This window comes from Miniopterus schreibersii (genome assembly GCF_964146895.1).
Source record: "Miniopterus schreibersii genome assembly, chromosome: 10".
NCBI classification, from domain to species: domain Eukaryota; kingdom Metazoa; phylum Chordata; class Mammalia; order Chiroptera; family Miniopteridae; genus Miniopterus; species Miniopterus schreibersii.
In genome coordinates this window covers 45,171,911-45,195,434 of record NC_138110.1, presented here as the reverse complement: position 1 = coordinate 45,195,434, position 23,524 = coordinate 45,171,911, and the positions used below count along the sequence as shown (strand labels likewise).

The 23,524-nt window shown below is 38.4% G+C and overlaps 1 protein-coding gene across 3 annotated transcripts in view; it reads right to left on the bottom strand.

The window, feature by feature from the left end:
• The window catches only part of PTPRM (protein tyrosine phosphatase receptor type M), a 617,272-nt gene that overhangs the window by 330,560 nt on the left and 263,188 nt on the right, over positions 1-23,524 (bottom strand). For all 3 annotated transcript variants that reach the window (XM_081149146.1, XM_081149148.1, XM_081149147.1), the window contains exons 6-7: positions 8,721-8,895; positions 3,601-3,894 (exon numbers count right to left, since the gene is read on the bottom strand). In XM_081149146.1, coding sequence (XP_081005272.1) covers positions 3,601-3,894; positions 8,721-8,895 — 469 coding nt within the window. The remainder of the gene's footprint in view (positions 1-3,600; positions 3,895-8,720; positions 8,896-23,524) is intronic.

The window sequence follows — 23,524 nt, the reverse complement described above, 5'->3', positions numbered from 1 at the left end:
GAAAATGTTAAAGAATTAAAAAAAAAATTTAAATGGCAGTTAACTTTTATTGACCACTTGCTATATGTAAAATTCTCTTCTAAGCACCTTCCCATTAGCTTACTAGGGTGTCTTAGCCACACTACAAGACACATATTATTATTATCACCCCTGTTTTACAGATAAGGCAATAGAGGTCCAGAGAAGGTATGCAGTTTTCCCAGGTCACATATATAGCTCCGGGGAGCCTGGGCCTAGAGCCTGTGTTCTCAAGCGCTGACTCTGGCTCTAGTACTCTCTGACTTCATCATTTCATAACACAGATATTTTAGCACAACACCCAGACAGGATATCTCAGAATAAAAGTCATTTCTTAAAATTTAATCTATTTAGCAATATTAAAAACTCACTATTTTCCCCCCTTTTGCTCAGTTTTTTGTAAACCTCCACAGGCCTGCAAAGCAGGCCTTGATAAGCATAATTGTGGAGTACTTGCACAAGGATAACACAGAAGTGAAATTCATACTATCAGGGTAGAAACATATGATGGATCATTTCATTAGAAAGAGAACAATACGTGAATCATAGAATCTTCATGTTGAGATTCTTCAGGTTCAACCACTCAGTCCTCTTTGGAATACAGAAATCCCTTTCTACACTCAGGTCCTGCTGGAATGTCTAAGCCATTGGAAATCCACTATTCATGATTCGGCTCTTGAAAATTTGCAGACACTATTTTTTTCCATTACCTTTCTCATTTCTTTCCATCTTTCCTCACTGGTTGAGCAAGGTTTCAGAATCTTTCCTATCCTGTGCTATCCCTTGAGGCACAGTCTATTTTGTGCTCTTGCTCTTAAAATGCAGGAACAGAAATAAATATAGTAGTTACAGGGGGGCTGAGTAGCACTGGTAGAATAAGACTATCACCTCCTTCAACATAGGCAGTTTGCTTTCTTAATGCAATCTTGGATTACATTAAATTATTTTTTGGGGGTGAGGCAATAGTATTACAGAGTATTTAATACAATATGGATCATATTATAGATTCATATGCATTTAAGCCAAGCTCTCAGTATCTTTTTTATGTATGTTGTTGCTAATTTTTATTACTCTAATTCTGTACTAATACTCTTGGCTTTTTAAATCATACCAGATGAATGTGGAATTATTCCTCCTACATATCACCCTAATAGATTCATCCACTGGTTCAAGCCAGACCAAGGACATTTGGACATTTTCCACTGACTCTGCAGAACGCTTGGAGTCCCTCCCAGCTTATGAGACCCATGACTTGCTCCTTATGAACCCTAAGTGCTCACAAACCATCTGAGTAATAGTCTGGGACCATTACCCAATTTTTCAGTCTATAGTTTGCAGCAGCTGTCTTCTTCATTGTAACTAAGTCTGCTTTCCACAATGTCCCACTGCTCACCAACAGCAGTCACTAGTCTTATCTTCAGATTTTCTCAAAAGCCTCAGGTCAAGAGAGGGTGAAACTATATTTCTTCCTACAGTAAAAAGTCTCATTTGACTTCACTTTCCTCACCCACATACCATGCCTCCCTGTCTTATTTCTAGCTTTGATTCTGTCACCTGACATTTCCTAAGACTGACTTGTTCAACTACAGTGATTTCAAAAGCATTTAACGCCAGTGCACGATACACCAGGAGTAGAGTCAATGGCAAGTTGCAAATGGCAAGAGGAAGACAGTGCTTTCTCGCTGGGCTTCCTTGCTTAAGTGAGGCTTAAGACTTTAAGATACAGCGTTGGTATGCAAGTATCAACTTGAAATTGGTTTTAATTTTTTAAAAAAGACTGTCAAGCTATTAAAAAGGCTCACTGTCTCTTTGAGAGTTATATATTTACACATCATGCAGCAACAACAAAGACACTTTCTGAAAACAGAAATGCATGCATTGTACTCCAGGGAAATGTATATAGTAATTGTGTCAATAGCTGAAATGTACAGGCAGCGAACCAAGAGAAAAGACAAAATATGTAAAAACAACAGAACTAGAAACATAAAGTAGGTGGGGTTGTTAGTGACTAGAATAAAACAACGTACCCTCTCTCCAGTCTAGACAACAGAATTCTAACCTTCTTTTGGAAAGCAAAGGAGACTATATATTGGCACATCCCACACAGGATTCCTCAAAATAACACTGAAGTGGAAGAACACTAGATGTACTGCTTACAGAGCATGCTCAGACAGGGACAGAGATCACACAGGCTCCCATCCCACCGGTAATAAGATCAAGTATCTGCCCTGGAGACTTCACAGGTAGTTAAGGAATAAATTACAGATTTGAAAGCAATTCCTATATTGTAGAATGATATGTACAGTGTTCTCCATAGCTATTGTTTGCATTACAACAGATGATAAGAAGTTATTTCACAAAAAGGAAGGGGAATTTATTCAACTGAAGAGAGCGAGGAAATGACAGGGCTTATAGAGGCCAGGAGGGGAAAGGGTTAGCACACTCCTTCCTTCTTGGAACTGCAACCAGGGCTGTGAGGACGGCCAGTCCAAACAGCAGTTCTTATTCCAGAGACCCTGCACTGGGGTCACATGAGCATGCGGGCGTGGATCTGGCAAAGACGCAGGGCTGACTAAAACAGGCCCGACACGTATCCCCAGAAGAAAAAGCTACCTGTTCCTCTCTCTAACAAAAACCTTATTTTTAAAAAGCAAAAAACAAAAAAGCTAAACTAAGTAGAATTTTTTCCATGAGTTTTGAACTTGTGGAAACAGTATACTACAAATCACGAAGAAAAAATGAAACATCTACTTAAAGCATGCTATCTAAAGAATTAATTAACTACATAAAAATTTATGGAATCTCTTCACCTAAACCCATAATTCAATAAAGGGATCACTGATTTAAATGATCAAAGAACACTTCAGTATCCCAAGATACTATTTCTACTTCTGGTCAGAGCGTAGCCATACAGAAACGACAATATACCCTCTCATGGGAGCAATCTTCGGGTTTTGATTTTTTATAAGACGCACCATTTCTCTGTCCACCAGCCCTACTTCTATTTAAGCTGCAGAGTGGGTTCAGCACAGTCAATCAGAACTATATAATCTAAACTCAAAGACTGCATGAAGCCCACAAATCACCCTGCTTATTTAACAAATGGGCCCATGTCATTGGCAAGCAGCCCTCCATTAAATATCCATCAATAAAAACACAGCTTTAATGCTATCTCTTCGATGAAATCTATTATTCCAAAGCTCCTCCAGGCTATAAGCACATTAACTGTGAACATAAAACAAAGGGACCGGGATGAGAGGCTATGACCTATGAACAGACATTATTAAAGCAGACGGCTGTCAACTTTAGCACTAATTCCCACTTGAACTGTGTGATACAAATAGGAAGGTGGAAATAAACAACAGCAAAAGAAAGGAGTGGGAGCTGCCTGAGAGATGCCAAGCCTTGAGGTCCCTAAGTCCACAGGTTGTTGGGCTACTATTCACAGGCGAAGGGAATTATTTGTTCCTGTACAGGATGCTCCAGCGCTGGGGAAGCGTGTTAGCCACCTGATGAGCACCAGTGCTACAGGTCAAGGCCCAGAAAGACAATGACAACAAGTCCCAAGTTTCCCATACTCACCGGCACACTTTGTTCTTGTTCTGAGTGCTGGCCCAGGGGATCCAGTGCCACCTTCCCCCGGCCGGGTGAGGAGCACACTGATCTCATACTCGGTGTCTGGGTCGAGGTGCCCAATCTTGTAACTCGTGGAATCCACGGGCTGCCGGTCATTCCAGCTCCCACTTGCCGTGCAGTATTCCACCTCTCGGGCAACAATGGGCCCGTCCCCATTGATGGAGTTGGCATTGAGTTGTATCCACAGGTAGGTCGCCCCCACTGAGGCCAGCTGAGGTGGGGCAATCGGAACAGGGGGTTCTGAAAAGCAAACCCAAGAACCATCTTTCAGGCACTCCAGTCTTTAGTTTTGAAAGAGCTAAACGTAAATCACTTATTAAAATATAGAAGACATTAACACTTCTAGAATAAACTGATGAGAATAGTTTTGTTTAGGTTATTAACAGAGAACATGCTGATACAGGTTTTCACAATGTTCAAATCTGTGAAATAAACCATTTTTCAAACCTAAGCTTGCTCAACTAGGTATACCTCCAATTTGTTTTAGAACACCACTCCTTTTTCTGACAGTTACACAGACTTCAAAGGATTTTTTTTTTTTTTTTTTTTCACTAAAAGTAACTTCTCAAAGCTCTCTCAAGTGGCAGTATTTAAGCTCTAGGAGGTACTCTATTGTCAACCTCCTTATTGAGGATGTCTGAAATCATCAAAGGTGCTAGTTATCTGTATCATTAAATTCAGTTTCCTTATATTTATTTTCCAAAGATATCATCACTTTAAAAACATGGCTGAAATTATAGTTTATCTCATCATAAATGCACATCCAGGAGGACTCATTTCCCAAGAAATGATCACAATGGACTCATTTAGCTTCAGGAGAAGCGAGCAGTGTGGATAATGAAGTCCACCACGGCTGCTGTTCAGGGCACTTCCCGTAAGGAGTCTTATTAAATCAGTGAAAAGAAAGAAAAGCTCTGAAGCAAAGCACAAACTATGCCAGCTTGATAAAGCCCTAAGTAATCAATAGCAAACACTCTTCACCACCCAAGAAAGTCTCTCATTGTTTAAAACCTGAGACCAACTCTCTCCAGATCACTGTCTGAGAAGAGAAGGGAGAGATAGACAATCTTGTTTTAAATAGTATTCCCAGAATATTCCTGAGGAGCTAAGCTAGTTGAATGGCTCTTCAGGCACCTAATGAAGGCATTTCATATGCCATTGTCACTGTGAGTGGCACCACACATGATAGTAGGAAAGGAGGTAATTGTACAAAATAACATATTAATGAATCTCCATCTGAACAAAAAAACGTTAAGATCCAGTGATTTTTTTCAACAATATGTCCGCAGGTGGTTTGTGCCTCTTTGGCGTGTTTTTGCTTTTAACTCCTCATTTAGCCTCATATGAATGCATGGAAAATAAGGCTTGCTATGTTCCATTATGCTTACAGTGGCTTGCATGATACAACTTCTCTCTGCTCCGTGGCACATGCAGCTAATTGATCACGGTCATGTTTCCTGCTGAACAGAACCTCAGGGCACCTATACCAGCTGACCTGGGCTTTTGAGATGATGCCAGGTGATCCCTACACTGACTAACACACCAGCACATGGTTCCCTTTGCTGAGATGGGGTGTCCTTGTTCTGTTCTATATTCAAGGTGCACTAAGCCATACTGATTTCCTAAAAGAGCTGGGGAATCTCACTAGACTGAGTCAAAAATAAGACACTAAAGGATTCTTTTATTTGGGGGAATACAAATTTAGTGTAATGTAGTAGAATACTGTTCCTATTGTTTATAAACTACAACTTCGTGCTAACTTTTCATTGTTTTAAATAGTTCTGATTCAACTCATAATGATTTAACATCAATTTCTTTCATTAGGTTGATTCCTTGAAACAGGACATGAAATGTGCCTTTTATAGTATCTCCTAAGACATTTATGCAGCTAGACTGAAAGAGCAGTTAGTCACTCTGAAACTGTGAATGCTAGCAAGGATTGCTGAACTGCCATTCAAAATACAACTCGGGCAAGGCCACAAAGGTTAGTGAGCACACCAATTCATTTAGGATATTATCCATAGCCTAATACAGACATATCTTTAATGCTTGTTTGTCCTGAGAATATTTTCTCTATTAATTCCCTATTAAGAAAAGCACAAAATATGTTCAATCAAATGAGAGATTTAACTAGAACCTGGAAATAACTGAGACAGATATTCAAAAGGAATTGTGGGTTGCTGGAAACATCAGTACAAATAAAAGTCAGTATTTAAATTTTGAGTACATTTTTGCAAAGGGAAGGAAGGAAGGGGGGAAGGGAGAGGAAAATCTATACTAAGTGATAAAAAACAATTTAAAATATTTGAGTCAAGTGAAAGTGAAAGGACATGATAAAAGTAATTCTAAATTATACCAGCAATAAAAGAACTTATGCATGTATAGATACATATTTCTAATTGATATCCATATGTGAATGCCTAATACAGATCTCATATAATTAAATACGATATTGATATATATGCATATATACATGCATTTGAGAAATTATATAAAATATTTTCGTTGTTGACTACCCAAAGCAATGGTACCAGAGGGAAAGGGAGGTAGGGGGAGGTGGAGGAGGGTAACGGGGGCATAAATGGTGGCTTGACTTGGGGTGGTTAGCACACAATACAATATACAGATGATGTATTACCTATACAGTTTCATTAACCAATATCATCCCAATAAATTCAATAAAAAAGAAAAAAAGCAATGGTATATATCAATAAGATAAGAGTAACAGTTAAAAAGTGACCTGCGCTTCATTTGGGAAACTGGCACCAAATTAGTGTGTGGCCACAAAAAAGTTATAAATTCTATGGACTTTAGTTTTTCCCATTAAAAAAGAAAAGTAGCACTCCAAATATTACATGCATATAGAAAACTGTTAAAATATATACAGGTGGCCCCAAAATGTCATTGTATATTTTAAAGTAATCATCTCAAGATAATACTTTATTGAAATAGTAGAATCTAGCATGTTATCTCATTTTAAAAATAAGATATATGCAAAATATGGCTATAAAATTAAGTGGAGGAAAAGTCAAGTTGCAGATTTGAGCCATGACTGCAAGCCAGTTGTCGCCGGCTTTGGCAGTGTGCAGGGGTAGAAGAAGTGCCTGGATATTTTTATCACAATGAGCCAAAGTACCTCTACGCAGTCATACAAGACAGGAAAACATGCTGCAGAAGGGTGAATAGGACCCACTCATTCTTATGTTTATGTTTGTTCTGCCAGACAAGAAATTTCTAACTCGCTTATAACTCCCAACAAATTAACGTTTCCACAGAGGCAGTTTTTAGAGAAGTGACCTGATTTGCATCATGTTGGTCATGAAGCACGGATGCCTCAAAAACACGGGCCCTGGCTGGTCAGAGCGAAGCTAATGTAGCAACCATACACCAGTAACAATCAAAAGGAACTCCAAACCAAGATGACAATTACAAATAACAATGATAACAGAGAACTGAGCCGTGGGAACACCGAGGCTGCTCTACTGGCCCCTACTGGTAAGCAGGGGCCTCACTCCCCAGAGAGCTTCTGCGGGGTCTGGGGAGCACACTTATAAAGAGTTTCACTTTCCTCAAAGATATCAAACCTAAACTCAAACATTAGCCAGACAAGCTAGTTCAAGTTTCTCTAGAAAACAAAATTCATACGGATCCAATATGGTAAATATATTTTCAAGCGGGTATTTCGGTGTGCATTTCCTGACACAGACACCCTTGCTCTAGATGAACACTGCCTGAGGAAGGCTTGCCGATAAACACTTTCCCTTGTAAGCCAGAGACTGATACTGGCAGCAGTGATTCCACAACAGAAGCATATGCCCAAATCACCTACAGCTTTTATAACAGATCACGTCCCCCAAGCTTCTGATTCAATTTGGATGTGGTGAGGGAGGGGGGAACAGGTGGGCGGGCACTTACACTTTTTAAAATTTGCAAAGGCCATAATGACATGCATTCCCAGATGATGACCACTAATGTACAGGAGCAGAGAGGAAGAATCACCCTGTCTTCCTCCACCTTTCCAGCACAAACAGGGGCTGGCTGCTTACTAGGTACACTGTTCTAAGTGCCGTTCATATACTTTTTGCATGTGATCCTCCTGATAGATCTAGAGGGTACGTAATGTTTTCATGTCTATTTTATACATGAAGAAACAGAAGCATAGAGAGGGTAAGCTACTGTCCCATGCCCACATAAACTAGTGCTGGGGTTTGAACCCTGAAGTCTTTAAAACTGCCTGCAGAGAGAAATTTCCTAACAAAAGGAATAGCTTATCCAAAAGAGATCAATTTTATGTTCCATATTTAGCAAATGGAGGGGAAAAATTCTAGAAAACAGACATCACTCTGTTCTACTAGGACGAAACAGCAATGGCCTGCCACATGTCTACAAATGTCTCATGGGACATCTAAAAGTCCAAATTATTCTGTCTGGGACCAAGACTTGTCTTAGCAGTTTAATACTATAAACTCTTCAGCTCACAAAAAAAAGCATTAAACCAGGTAAAGAAAACTTATTTCCACTTCTTTTTCCCTCATCCCCAACCTTCCTGGATATAATGGCTCAATTTTTAGGTTATGCAAAATATGGTAATAGGACCTAACTGCAACATTATAAATGTTAACTCAGAATTATCAATATGGCTTGTGTGATATGACTGAGCATTTTTATACTGACATTGCTTCATTTTATTAACCATTCTACTATCATAAACACTGGCTGGTGAATATTTGCATTTTAAGTGATTTTCTATCAGTAAAAAATTTTCATCCCTTAAAAAAATTTATAGGTTGTAAACTCTGTATACAGAGTTGGAACAAGAACTTGCCAAGAGCACATTCGCTGCTTTGTATGCAACTAAACAAATATAAATAAAATACATTTTTCAAAAATATTGCTCACGTGCAAAATTTGTACTTAAAATGCAATCCATCAATATAGCCTGTCACCAAACTACTGTTCAGAAACATACAAGGATACGTTTGAGCTTTAAACAAATAATGAATTCACAACCGTGTAACATATCTATTTTAATGGACTATTTTGGGGTATAAAAATACATTAAATACCTTTAACAACCAATTCTGCATAGTTTGATATTCCAACACCTCCTTCTGTGCGAATCATGCAGCGGTACTTTCCAGCATCTCGTTTTGTTGTGTTCACCACATTAAAGGAAGCTATGAATCGTCGGGAACTAGTCACCTTTATTTCCTTCAGAGGAGCATCTTGTACATCAATGCCCTGTACAAACGGGGTAGGGAGGGCAAAAAGAAACAATGTCAGCTGTCATATCAAAAGAGTAAGATACCTGACGACTTATCATCGATGTAATTTCCATGCAGATCTTGGTTCCGTTGTTTATTACCCGTGGGCCGTTGTTCCAGGCGAACAGCTGGCCAGGAAACTGAAATTCTGCTGCCATCAACAATTTCAAGATTGAGGGATACAAAATTAAGTGTGCAGAAATGTCTTGTTTTTGCCCCTTCAAGATATTAATTATGTTAAATTAGCTCAACAGGAAGAGAGAAAAAGCATATGGAAAAATTCTTTACTTTGCTCCCAAACTATCAAGACTTGGTCTTTTTATAACATTTTATTCTTATTTTCATGCTTGGCTAGGAAACAAAATTAACTCACACACTACCCTATTACTGACCTCATTTTATATATGAACATATAAACAATTTATCAAGAATTACATTATAAAAATGTAAGTAGGCATTAGCATATTCCTTATTGAGTACATTTGAACGACTAGTCCAAGCTCTATGATATTCCTCCTGAATATACAAAATCCAAGCAGAAGTTTATGCTTAACATTACCTGACACTGAAATGCAACAAGAGAAGTTCCTCTCTACATCCCATAGTCTCAGGACCACATAGAGCAGGTTCCACCACTGGGGCAGCTTTGTCTTATACCATCCCTGATATATTAAGTAAGTGTTCAGTTTGCATACTTGGGAACCCATTCTATGCTTTCTATAGTTTAAAACCCAAAAGAAGTTTACAGATTTTAGTTCTATAATTTTTTTACAATTATCAGGAAAGAGGCCATCTTTAAAATGTTATTTGCAAGTATTAAGTAGAAAACAATGAGCAAAGATCTAAAGGCTAATGCAGGATGCCAAGCACTATATCCATTTACTCACCTAGCAACGATTTGGGGATGCCAAGCCCATGCTCTCATTGAGTTAAGACACTAGGCTCACAACAATGAACTAAAGAAAAGTGGTTGATGTGCTCATGGGGCTTGTTAGTGGAAAGTAGAGGCCTAAGTACATAATCACAAAGGATGGCTAAAGTGATGAAGGGACAGATCAGGAGGCTGGCAGAAATCACAAGGTGAACCAACTTTAGAGATGGTGGCCGTGGGAGGTCAGTTTGAGGAGGTGACATTGGAGCTGAGATCTGAGGAGTAAGTAGGAGTTAATTAGGCAAAGGGGGAGGGGGAGGGAGGATCATTCTAGTCAGAGGAAACAGGGCAGGAAACCTAAGTGACTGGAAAGAGCTGAAGGCTTTGGATGTATTTAAGGCAGCCAGGGGAACTGAGAAGGGAGGCAAGCACCTTTGCATTCAGGAACTTGCAGGCTACATTAAAATGCCTGTATTTATAGTTTTGAAAGTACTAGTCTACAAAATAATAGAATTCATCTATATTACTTTGTGATTTATATTATGCAAAATCCTTAAAAGCTTTTTATCTGTGATATTTTCTTTGACAGTATGTCCTAATGGACATGAATTTGGGAGTTAGACTGATCAGGGTGTCAAATCTAACTTCAAACTGATTTACCTTCCTAGAGCCTCCCTTTACTCATCTGTAACAAGAAAATGATACAACTCACTTTCAGGGCTGTTGTGAGAATTTAAAGATGTATACAAGGACACCGGCGTAACGACTGGCTCCACACGAGTTCAAGGAGAAAGGCAGACAGACTGTCAAAATACCACCTTTTTACTGATGCTGCAGAATATGGCTGATGTGCAGTAACAATGGGATTCCTAATACTGAAGCATAGAATTAAAAAGACTCACCCACACAGCCACAGGCCGCACTAAAAAATCACAAGGCCTCCTGCATGTTGGGAGCTGCTGTAAAACTCCCAGGATGGAGGAACGGGGTTCATTCATACAGGGACTTAGCTCCCAAGGAAGGAGCCGGTCTGTGCAAGCGCAGAGCTTCCTTCCCAGGCAGCCCCGCCCGGCAGAGAAAAGGCCTCGGGAGCGCCGCGCTGGCACAGCTCCTGCCACAGGCAAGGAAACAGCAGGCGCGGGGAAGAAGAGTTCCACCAACACGATCTTTAGTATCACCTGTCACAGCAGCTTTGTTAATAGCTTAAAAAGTCGTAAATCAGAATGTGAAGCTATATATACGCCTTATATGTCTTATATTTGTCCTCTCAATTTGGTCTGAAGAGGGCACCAAGATGTTAGAAAAACAAAATCAACCTAGCATTATTAATTACATTATTCCTCTCTGTATTCCATACGTTCAGTCTCCCATCCTCTCCCTCAAATAAACAAATAATGGAATTCTACTAGTAGGAGTAATAGAACTACTACTCTATAAAATTAATGTCTTTTTTTGAACTGGAAAAAAAAAGGCAATCTCCAGTTTTGAGGAAAAAATTAAGCCCTATGGATAGGCAGATTTCATATCTGTAACTATTTGTTTTGTTTACTAATAACAACAACAAAAAGGGCTATCTATACTTATTCATTTACTTAGTTGTAGCATGTATCTTATAAGAATATATTTCTGTAGTAATCTGGTAACATTTTTCCTAGTAGAATAAGCTTATCTCAAAAGAATGTTTATTCAAAAGAATTTTTAAGTATGCACTTGTTGATTCCTCACAAATGTTTATGGATGCCTTTGACTGCCGCAGTCCTTCAAGGAGGAGACATCTGCACAGCCAATGCTCCACGGGACTTGGTGTTGGCATATCCCTCTTTCTACGCTTGTTCCCCTTCCTGATGCTGAGTCCTTACCCGAGTCACTGCACCAGAAAAGGGTTTTGCCCTAGCTGAAAACTTTTCCCTAGCAGGGGAGTCGGACAGAATTGGAAAAGACAATGATTCAGTAAAAGCCCCAAGTATTACAAAGATATCATGTGGCGCCTATAAGGAACCTAGACTGTCAGCAGAAGAGTTAGGACTTGTTAGGCCCACTACCCCGGGGACCTTCCCACCAGGGAAGAGGCCTGGGTCGGGGCCCCTGCTGACTTTGCTGCGCAGGGCCATCCACAGGGAGGCCACCAGTGAGTTCCCACTAAGGAACGTATTACTGGGGGAGGTTTATATTCATGGAAAACTCTGGGAATCCCCACAAGGAAAGAGCAGTCTAGGAAAGAGATTATTTCAATCTACACCTGAACCCTTATCATACACAGAATAATCATACGCAGAATAATCATACACAGAATACTACAATGAGGACGGACTGCTGCAGGGAATGTAAGCGGAGAGACTGAGGCGGGTGCCAGACAGGCGGTCAGTCACCACAGCTAAAAACAATCACCCGCAAGCTACAGAACCCTTATTTAGGACTTGCATAACCTTCACATAAGCAAAGCTGGCTTAGTTTTCTCCTTTAAGCTATATGGTAGAGCAATAAAATAGTAACTTCAGAATATAAATAACTAGAGATTAACCTGTAGAATAGCCTATAGAAATATAAACAATAGATAAGACTAAAATTAACATACCTAAACAGATGTAAATTCTTTAGCAAAGGTCAGATAATAAGGTATAATCATTAACTGTGAAAGGCTAAAACCGAAAAAGGGAACAAAGCATGATGTCATGCTGTTTAACCAGCAATAAAATCAAATAGTATAAATACAGTTGTAACAAGGCAATAAGAGAAGCTGATTGTCCTGATGCTCTGAACTCTGTCTCCGTGTCCTTCATTCTTCCCCAACGCAGTCCACACCTTTGGGGACCCCTGGACCCCTGGGGCTGGACCCCAGAACTGACAAAGTCTTAGATCTGTTTGTCAAATGTACAGGTGACAATTAACCAGCATGTGAATGAATAAAATGGGATAAAAGAAAAAGACTTCAACAAAGCCTAACAATAAATTTAAATTAACAAGATAAACAATAATCTAAATAAATGTAAATCAATCCTGTACTTCCTCCTTATAAAACCAGACTTTGCAAGTAGATAACTGGAGCTGTGATTTAGGAGCACCTTCATCACTTAAAGGTATATGAAGATTGGGAAGTGGGTATTTTAAAACATTAATTCAATTTTCAGTTGTATTAATAGAAATAAATTATCTAGCAAGGTGGTGCTAGGAGACACCCCAAGAAGACAGCAGTGTGCTCCTGGCACCCCCCCCCCCCACCACACACACTTTCTGAGGAGCATACGAGAAGCAGTCTTGCTCAAAGGATGGTGAACAGGACACTCATCTCCCCAGGTGAAGTGCTGGTAAGTGCCTAGAAAGAGATGGCTCAAAAGAGAGAGGATAGCTGTTTGCCCATATTGAAAGACTGGGCCCTGTAAAATGGGAACTCTACTTGAATGTCATGGCCATGGGGCTCTACCACTCCTCTGAAACTCTTGGGTTAAAACGTGGTTCAGAATTCAGATACGTTTTTATTTTAAATATATAGTGTGTATACTGTATATTATGTGATGTCCTCAGGAGAGCCTGAGTCAGCACCTTATAACCAGACACACTGATATTTCTGCAACAAAAGATACGACTATTACTATAAGGAGGTAAAACGAAGGTCATGAACAGCTTCACATCAGTTCTGGTCATGTTTTGTCACCAAATGAATCACAAAAATGGGCAGGTTTTGCTATTAAGTTAGATATGGAAAACGTTCAGTTTTTAGATTTGGGAATAAAAGAATGACCTCCAAGAATGTACACAGCCAGTCTCACCACCGCACACACCATCGCCATTTCCCCATACACACTCCAATATCACTCTGCCATAAACCCCACTCAGGTCTCCCCCACCCCCACCAGGTACACTCCTCCTTAGGGACCTCTGCCTTCCTCCTGGAATGTTCTCCCCAACTTATCCCACAGTTAACGCCTTCATCTCCTTCCAGTCACTGCTCAAATTTATACTCTGAGGCCCACCCAGAGCCTAGATTTAAAACTGAAACCTGCTTGTGCGTGGCCCTGCTTACCCCTATGTCCTGCCTAGCTTCTCCTGAATGCACGTGATCACTTACTGACATACTAGTTACTTACTAGTTTCAGTCGTTGTCTGTTTTCCCCCACTAGAACACAATTCCACAAAGGCAGGGATCTTTGCCAGGTTTTTTATTGCTGTTTCTTTAGCATGAAAGCCATGCCTGGTGCAACCTAGGGAGGGCTGATGGTAATATTAAAAGGGATTTAGGCACTGAATGGATGACTGAACAAGTTGATTTTTACGATGCCTTTTGGTCCCCAGATACTCTTCCTCGGGTTGGAATTAAACAGGGAAGTGTGGGGAATAGGAGCCAGCCAGGCAAGGAGGTGTGAAAAGGCACAAGCGTCCCACTCCCTGTGTGCCTTTCCACATGACAGGGATAACCAGATAGGACAATGCGCTCAGGATCCAGTACTCCCGCGTATCTAGGAGCCTACGGGGAAAAGCTTTGTTATTCTGGCAGAACAAAATGATGAAAATGTACATTTGGGTAGAGACAGCAAAATTGTCAGCCAGTTTTCTCTCAATTTTCACAGTTAGAAAGAGGCAGTCGTGCCAAGGACTGGAGCTCTATGTTCTTAATACCATTACAGCAGGACAATGAGAAGTCACCAAGGATGGGCATTCCTATTGTTCTTCACAATCTCAGAGGTCACTGGGGGAGAGGGCCTAGGATCCAACTGTCCAGAACAAAACCCCGTGCTGAACACAAAGCACAGCATCTGAATGTTCAGGGTTGTTAAAAAATTTGCTGACCGATCTTTTGTTAACTTAATGAAACCACTGTAATGGTCATATCTGAGAGGAAATGATCTTGGTGGGTTAAATATAGCTTTTTATAAACACAAGAGTATCTTCAAACATGCATGTATTTCAATTTGAGCAAGCTAGAAAAAAAGTACTTATAGTTATTTAAATTAGACTTATAACCTTCTTTGTGCAGTGGACTAACTCGAGGACTTCTAAATGAGCAGTAATTTACCAGCAAAAAGATACATATTAAGTCTTTCAGAAATAGTTCGAAATAACCAGAGCAATGATTGAAAGAAATTGAGGTCTGGGAAGTTAGCGGCACTTGGAGAAAATTAATCAATCCCAGGCATTTTTGCAGGCCCTCTGAGTGCACAAGCTTAGAGGGGAGATGGGCCAATCACCCTTCCTTAGTCATACAGGTGGGGATTAAATTGCACTCTCATTTATTCAATAGGGAAAATCATCTCTATTATCCCACCTTCAAATATGCTCATTTGTATGATACTGATTGAAATTCTTAACATTGGGCTCACTAATAATATCAGCAGGGCCTAGAATAATTTTGTTCAAAACATTTTATGTAATCTAAATCCAATAATAATTGAATACCTCAGCAAATCTATTTTCTGGGGCCCATATGTGTTTTATTTTAATAAAAAATAAGATAGTGTCGACCTCTGGTTTCTAGGCCATAACCAACCTAACACAAATATTTATCAATTTGGGATGTGAGAACCAGAAGTTCTTACTTATATTATCATATACTATAAATATATATTCACAAGTATACTTTAATTGGCTAACGGATATTGCCGAGCAATATGAAGATATCCAAAGTGATAAATTATTTGAACATATAGTCTTTATAGGCATGTTTGAGCAAAAAATTTGATTATGGAAATTTAGAACCTCACTCTGATACTTAGACATAGTCCATTTAATTATATATTTGTAATATTTGATAATATTAAAGCAACTTGTGTTTAAATTTCATTTAGAAGTTCATCCAAATAATATAGGGTATTCATAATAAATGCATTAATTATGAATACCAATGAAATTAGAAGTTCTTTAGCCTTAAAATCAAATATCCAATTGTTGACGGAATTAACATAGTCACATCAAACTAAGAAGCCTAATAGTGACTGACATTTCCTTTTGGGCTAAAGGTCTGGGTGTGGAAGGCAAGGACTTGACCCTGATTACTTCAAAACTGTAATAATGGCATTCTAATATGGGGAAGATGGCAGTGCCTACGTAACCATTCATCATCTGAAAGACGAGACCAGTCAGAAACAAGGCCTGCTAAGAATATAACTTTTTCCCAACCAATATGCCTTAAAATACACTACTCTTTCTGAAAACATAGTTGAAGAAAGATAAAGATGCAAGACAATGGAAGCTAAAAGCCCTGCAGTTCTGAATTTGAACTGGAATTGTCAGAATGATCTCAGGACACCGATTTTATTTTTAAATGTGTATGTGTGCACAATACATATATATCCTACCACTGTCTGATGGGAAGATCCAGAAACATTAATTAGCAGTAATGATTATGTCTATGGCCAGATTATAATTTCTAACAGTTTCCACTAAAAAGGAATTGGGACTCCCTGAAGTAATGGCTGATTCTAGGTCATTAAGGTGGAAAATGTAAAAATATATTAGCCTGGAATATATTATCACACCAGAAAGCAAGAAAGCTATCTTAGATGGCTTAGGGCAGGGATCACCCATGCTGAGGAAGCCCCACTGTTCAGGGGCGGAAGATCTGAGCAGCAGTTAAGATAATAAGTATGGTGGATCAAAACACATCAAATGTGTTGAAATTTAGAAGCTGATGAAAATGACAATAAAAACAATGACAATCATACGAAAAACCCCGCTGGTCACTTTTAGGTGATGTCAGTGAATGACCTCATTATTTTGGAAACTTGTTAAAAAAGACAAAGTATCAAGTATTTATGCCATCTTCCCTTTATTATTGATTTATCAGGGTAACCAAATAGTTGATACGAAAAAGCTCTTCTCTTAGAAGTATTCTAGCTACTCAACAAAAAAGGGCGGATATAATTGAGCCATTGGGCAGCCCAACCCTTAATGAATTAATAAACCTAGGAATAATCATCAATGGGTGAAAACATCACAAAAAGAGACTAAAACAAATAATTATAAGACGGTCAAGGAAATGTAAACATTGTTTTTGTAGGGTTTACATAGTGACTCTTACTATTATTTTAAAGTCTCTTACCTTTTAGACCAGGAGCCTGAGGCTAAACCCACCCCCCTACATCCCATTTGGTACAGCTCGCAAATTAAGAATGGTTTTTACATTTCTGAATGGTAGAAAAATATCAAAAGAATAATATTTTGTGACAATGAAACTTATGTGAAACTTGAATTTCAGTGTCCATACATAAAGCTGTATCGAACACAGTCACACTCATTCTTTATGTGTTGTCTGTGGCTGCTCTCCTGCGACTATGGGAAAACTGATTAGCTGTAACAAAGATGACTGGCCTGCAAAATTTGCTATCTGGCCCTTTACAGAAAAACTTTGCCAACTACTGTTTTAAAGAAACATTTACAAGTTAAATGATAAGATGACTGAGATTGTTCCAAAATAATCAGAGGGGAAGCAGGTGGAAATATAGATGAAGCAATTGGCCACATATTGTTAGTTGTTGAAACTGGATCCTGAATATATTAAGTTCATTATATTATTCTCTCTACCTCTGAATGTACTCACAGTTTCTATAATGAAAGTGAAAAGAAACGTTTTTTCGAAGAAGAAATTAGAAAGTAATCTCCCATTTTTGTATGACTATGATTATTTCTCCTGGAAAAAAGATGATTTTGCGCTGGCTTACACATACTCCAATGCTATATGAATTGAAGAACCATTTTGTCAAGGTAGCATTCACTTCCTGCAGAAGAATCAAGCCATTTATATGGTAAAGGTACCACCGCAGAAGAGAAAATGCAGTTTGGCAAAAGAGGCAGCAGCCTTATTTTCCATCAATGTTTTCATAAGTAACAGTCACATACCCAGCACACGGAATGTGTGTAATATACATTTCTTGAATGAAAGTCATAATTAGCTTCCAAATCTTAAGAATAAACAGAAACTACATCAACTTGTCACTTTTCCTTTGTGCTTAGTGGACATCACTTCTTATAACAGAGGAAAACAGAATTTTATTACACTTGGGCAATAGCCAATTTTCTTTCCTTTGAATGAAGGGAATGAAGGATGGCATTTTTATAAGCAGGACAGATGCAGAAGAGAATGGTCTGCTTTATAATTTCAAAGCTCTTCCTCTGTAGAAGCTTCCTGGCTGCCACTGTGTGCCACTCAGAGATGTCTATAGCTTTGTCTCAAACTGGGTCATGCTAGGACTAGAAGCAGCATGGTTTGTTCTCTATTCTACTTCTACAGTCCTAAGGAAATTTTTGAAATTAAAACCCATCAGAAGTTGTCAAATTTTCTTTCTATCTCAAGGAAGAACTAAGTAATTTGTCCTCTCTCTTTTCTTAGTGGATAATTCCAGATTACCAGACTGAAAATCCAGGACTTTCAAGGCCACCTAAGGTAGATACATAAACCTCCTAGCTGAAACTTTTTCCAGTTTTTTCCTTCTATCCCAGAAAGGAGAGACAGAGAGGAAAAACTTAGACATCCTAACAGCATCCACATGCTCTAGGACACTTGCTCCAAGGCCTGGATCTCTAAAAGGAGACAGAAGAGGCTGATTGTAGGTGTCCCGGCCCTCAATCACAGAAATTCTGAAGGCCCTTTCTGCCTTCCCTTCTCATGACAGAGCTGCAGATTCTTGGAAACAAGATAAACAAATGAAGTTTTTGATAAAATGAGAAAAGAAACAGAATAAATGCTTTTATGGTTCTTGGGTCCAAAGCAAGCAGTCCTTAAAATTAGTAGTTGCTGCCTTTCTCTTCTACCCTCCAAACGAGCCATCCGGACCTGCAGTTTTCCAAGTTCAATTTCACATCCTGGCCCAGAGGCCTTCAGGTTGCCATGGAGGAGAAATCCCACTGCTGCTCCCGCTTTACCTGGTGCATCCTACTCAAAGCAACAACTGCTCATATCTCTTTTGACTAAATTAGGTAATATCACAAAGTGAAATTTAATAATTAATTTCTCCTAGAATCTCCCTAGGCATATCATACTGTTTCATCAATGTAAAATAAATCTTAACCTTCAAATTAATGTAATCCAAACTCATACTAAATTAAAACACAATATATGCTTCAAAGGCTTTTAATGGTTTCTGTCTGAAGGTACAATATTGTATCATATATATGAACAATAATGGATGTGATTTCAACAACTCATAATTTTAAGGAGCAAATGGTTGCTATAGCAACTGAAGACAGTCCTTTTTATGCATTCCTAGTATTTTCTATGATGGTAAGTGATGTTAAATTCATGCTTTAATATATATGGTGTAAAATGCTCAAGTTAAGCTTGCCCAGGGAGCTGTAATTTTACTTCTTTCCAAATCATTTTATGGCTTTTATATATAACAGCAAAATTGTTCTCATATACTGTTGTAACTTCTTCCCTCATTATCCATAAATGAAACTAAAAGCCACTAAGAAAAGTTGACCAAATGTATATACATCCCTCAACACAAAAGGCAAGGCAAAATTCCACATATGTGAATATAACTTTAATTTTAAATTTGATAAAAATTATCACTTAAGTCACTACATGATGTTTATAAATCCACATGGAAATATTTGTGTCTTTACTATGCAAGAGGAGGAATGGTTAGGAATATAGATTCTCCACTTACATGGCCTGATTCAAATCCCAGCTCTTGTTACTAGCAGTGGGCCACTGGAAAAAAATGACTGAAACTTCCTGAGCCTCAGTTTCTTCTACAAATGGACATATAAGAAAGAGAGTTCTCCTAGGGATCAGTTGAGGGGGAAAAAAAGCCTGAATACAGCCTAGCAGAGTATCTACCACACAGCAGTGTCTAGCAAATGGAGTTGTAATTATTTTACTTCAAACACTTCTGTTGAAGTCAGTAATGTAAATGATATTAATACAATTTGTAATTTATTCATTTTTGAGCAAAATTTTATAGGTCAGAGGAGCTATTCTTACGAGAATCATTTTAAGTTACAAAAATGATTTTCCCTTTTCTCTCAAAAACAGGTCTACAATTATCTGAGCTCAGACAAGGAATGTGAGAAATTGATTAGGCTGGTGAAAAATACTTTTTTCACAATTGGGTAGCTTATACCCAGTTAAGTGGAATTATATATCAAACACTCAAAAGAAAAACAACTCTGAGCCAGCAACTAAAAATGTTTTGATCCCAAGTGAATATTATTTTTAGAAAACAAAGCTTCCAAAATTAGGAGCTCATATTGAATTACATGTCATACAAAAAAAATGAGTGGGGTAGGTTTCATTCATCAATTACTGTGGCACAGGTCTGTTGTCATGGTGAGAACTCAAATGGGTTATCCTAAATAGAGGTATATTTCTATTACATTTAACTGAGGTCCTATGGCAAGAAAATTTTTTAAAACGGGAAATTAAAGACGAACATTTTACAACAGGGAATAACAGTGCCTAGGAAAGGGGTACATGAAATGGAGGCTTAGGAAAGGCGATATATTGATCACATTTGCTTCTAAAATTACTCTTACTTGGAGTGATATTTGCCATATATTCTGAAATAGCAGGAAGTACCACTAGGTTCTGTATGACCCTTTCTCCTCAAAGACCAACCCTCTCTGCAAATGAACCTAAAACAAGCATCCCCGAAGGACAGAGTTGTGCCCATTTTCCTGGTCTAATATGGACCTTTGAGATTCGCCTGAAGGAGAGACACCTGATTTTTTCAGGCACTCAGTAAGCCACATGCCATGAACTGGTATTTACTATTTGTTATGTGACAGGCAGTATTCTAGATGCTGTGTTGCAACCATTGTTTTTAATGAGTACTTCACAGAAATGCCACCCGATTTTCTTTTCCATTTCTACGAACTGACGCATGTTATGAAATCATTTTGAAATGCTACTCAGATGCATTACTCCTAATGAACACCAAGCTGTCTGCTAAAACAGTAAAACTCAAACATATTGTGTTATGATGATTCTAAAGTTAACACATATTTTTGCAGTAAATATGAGAATATATGGTTCGAAGGCCAATTTTACTTGAAATACAAGGTTAATCAATGAAGAAAAATGTCCAAGTGACAAAATTTACTAATTTGTTAATAAGTAAAAATATTTGTACTTCAATTGAGGTTCACTAGCAAATAAGTATCATAATAAATGCAAATCTATGACTGTTAAAGTTTCCAACGTTTTCTGGGCTTCTGTTTTCTCATTAATAAAATGAAGAATTTAGCTTAAAGACTGCTCAAAATTCAGAAGTCACATAATTTTGTGATTCTAAAAAGTAAGCCATTGAATAATGATAGGGGCCTCTAAGATCGGTCAAGAGAAAATGATTATTTTCCAGGTTTCCTTCGCCAGCTGCTCTTCAGTCAACATGCACATATAAATCCCTGGCTTGATCGAAGAGACCATTTATCTACTGTTGAAAAGGCATCTTCACTGTCTCCCATCTCCATTGCCTCCTTGCTTTCTGCCATTGTTCTGGAGGCTGAACCACTTTCATTTCCCACCCACTTCTGAGTTTGATGTTGTAGCTGAGGACTGTAGACCGAATATCTGTGTCCACCCAAAATTCATATGATGGAACCTATTTCCCAATATGATGGCACTGGAGGTTGGGCCTTTGGGAGATAATTAGGTTTAGATGAGGTCATGAGAGTGGGGCCCTCCCATGATGAGATTAGTGCCTTTATATGGCCATGATAAGCCCAGATCTCTCTCCCTCTCGCTCTGTAAGGATACAGAAAGAGTAAGGCTGTATTCGAACCAGGGAGTGGCCCTAACTAAGAATCCTGCCATGCATGCACCCTGATCTTGCATTTCCACTCTCCAGAACTGTGAGAAATAAATGTCTGTTGTTTAAGCACCAGTCTATGGTAGTTTGTTGTAGTAGCCCAAGGTGACTAAGACACTAAGAAGAGTCAAGAATGGAGGAGCCAATGCAATGTTTCAAAAGTGAATTAAACAGCAGAAGTTAATAAAACGCCCACACTGGAGCAGATCCAGAGGAGGGAGAGGTGCCTGTGTTCCCTGGAAAAGAATGTGCACAAGACAGCTTCAGATTTACACACATCAGTACTGTCTTTGGTGATCATCTTTACTTATTGATAGGCTGAAATATGTGCTATAAATATTAATTCTCAGAGAAAAAAGCAGATGTAGGAAAATAAAATTTAAATATTAAGAAAGAACAGTAATTTTAAAAAATCACATATAGCTTAAAGGGTCAAGGACTGCATAAAAAATATATAACTAAGAAATAGTACATCAGCAAATTATAAGTATAAAAGAGAACATCTAAAATTCCATTTTCTCTTCTCAGTGATATGTATATATTCGTATATAGTCATTCTAAAATATTTTCAGAATGTAAGCTCCACAGGTGATTAGAAAGTTGATAATAACAAGATATATGGTCATGTTTGGGTGCTTGAATGATTTTACAAATTCATTTCATTTGACTATCTCCCATGGTTATGTCAATGTTCTATGCATAGACCACCATATCTGACAGAATATAGCAAGTATCTTCAACCAACCCATTGCATATCAGTTTTGTACTATAAAAAAGTTTTATAGATGCCACCTTCCTACTGTAATTGTCTGTAAGATGTTTTAAGCACTCTGCAGCTATAATAATAGATGTTCTTGAACTGTGTTTTATTTTGTTGTTCAGTATTCTACAAAAACCAATTCTGCTTTGGCAATAACCTGTGTGGCCCATAGATGCAACAAAGAAAATGTAAGCAGATGGGACACATCTGTTAATCATAAACATTTCTTCATTAGTGTCACCATCAGATTTATTTGTGCTATGTTTTTGTGAAAGACTCTGACAGTGATCATATTTAATCTATATTTTAAAACAATCAAACCACTGACCATTTTTCTTAGATGTGGATCAATATATGTACATGAAATACATATGGACTTTTTAATTTTGTCAAGATGGCTCCTTGATGTTAATCATGTAATGTCAGTCACATCCAAATTCTTATGACAAAGTGGTAAGTGAATGTTGCCTATTCGCCTAGCCTTGGGGTATGAGCAGACAGCATAGTAGAGTAGAATAAACAGTAGTAAAATAAAAGTCAAGACATAGAGGTGTACTGTTCCCAGCTATGCCATTTACCTTGTGACCTTGGACAACCTCGCCTCTCAACCTCCTCACCTACAAAAGAAGTATAAGACCGTGCGATACACCCATGAAACTCTATGCAAAATGCCTATGGTAGAGCTCAAAAGATGGTAACACAAGTAACACAAATTACTGCAAATGCTGATACTCCAGAATACTGATGTTCCCCAAATAAAGATGTATTATTAATTTCTAAATCTTGACTTACTGTTGGGAAGATTCAAATTATAAAATGACCAAAACAATTTTTGTATTCAATTTTCTGCCTGGATCTCAGAATTATTTTGAGGATCTAAGTGAGTTTATGTGCAGGAAAGCATATTTGAAACTTAGAGTACTAGTGTAATAAGGAAGAAATGTTCATAGTAATACCTCGAGACTAGACAGACATGGTCCATGATTCCAGGTTTGCTTCTCTCCACGTCTAAAGAATGGCCTGAGGCAAAGGATTGGGGCACAGCACAAGGGGGCAGGAGGGCTCTGTGAAACCATTACCTCCTGCAAATCTTCACTGCTACTGGAAGTCACTCCTCACAGACAGGTCAATAGAAACCATCATTGCAAGTAAAGGACACTATAGTGTCTTATTTCATCAGCTATTATAAAAATAAACATCTTTCCACAAAATGCCTATCCAACTATAGGAAATA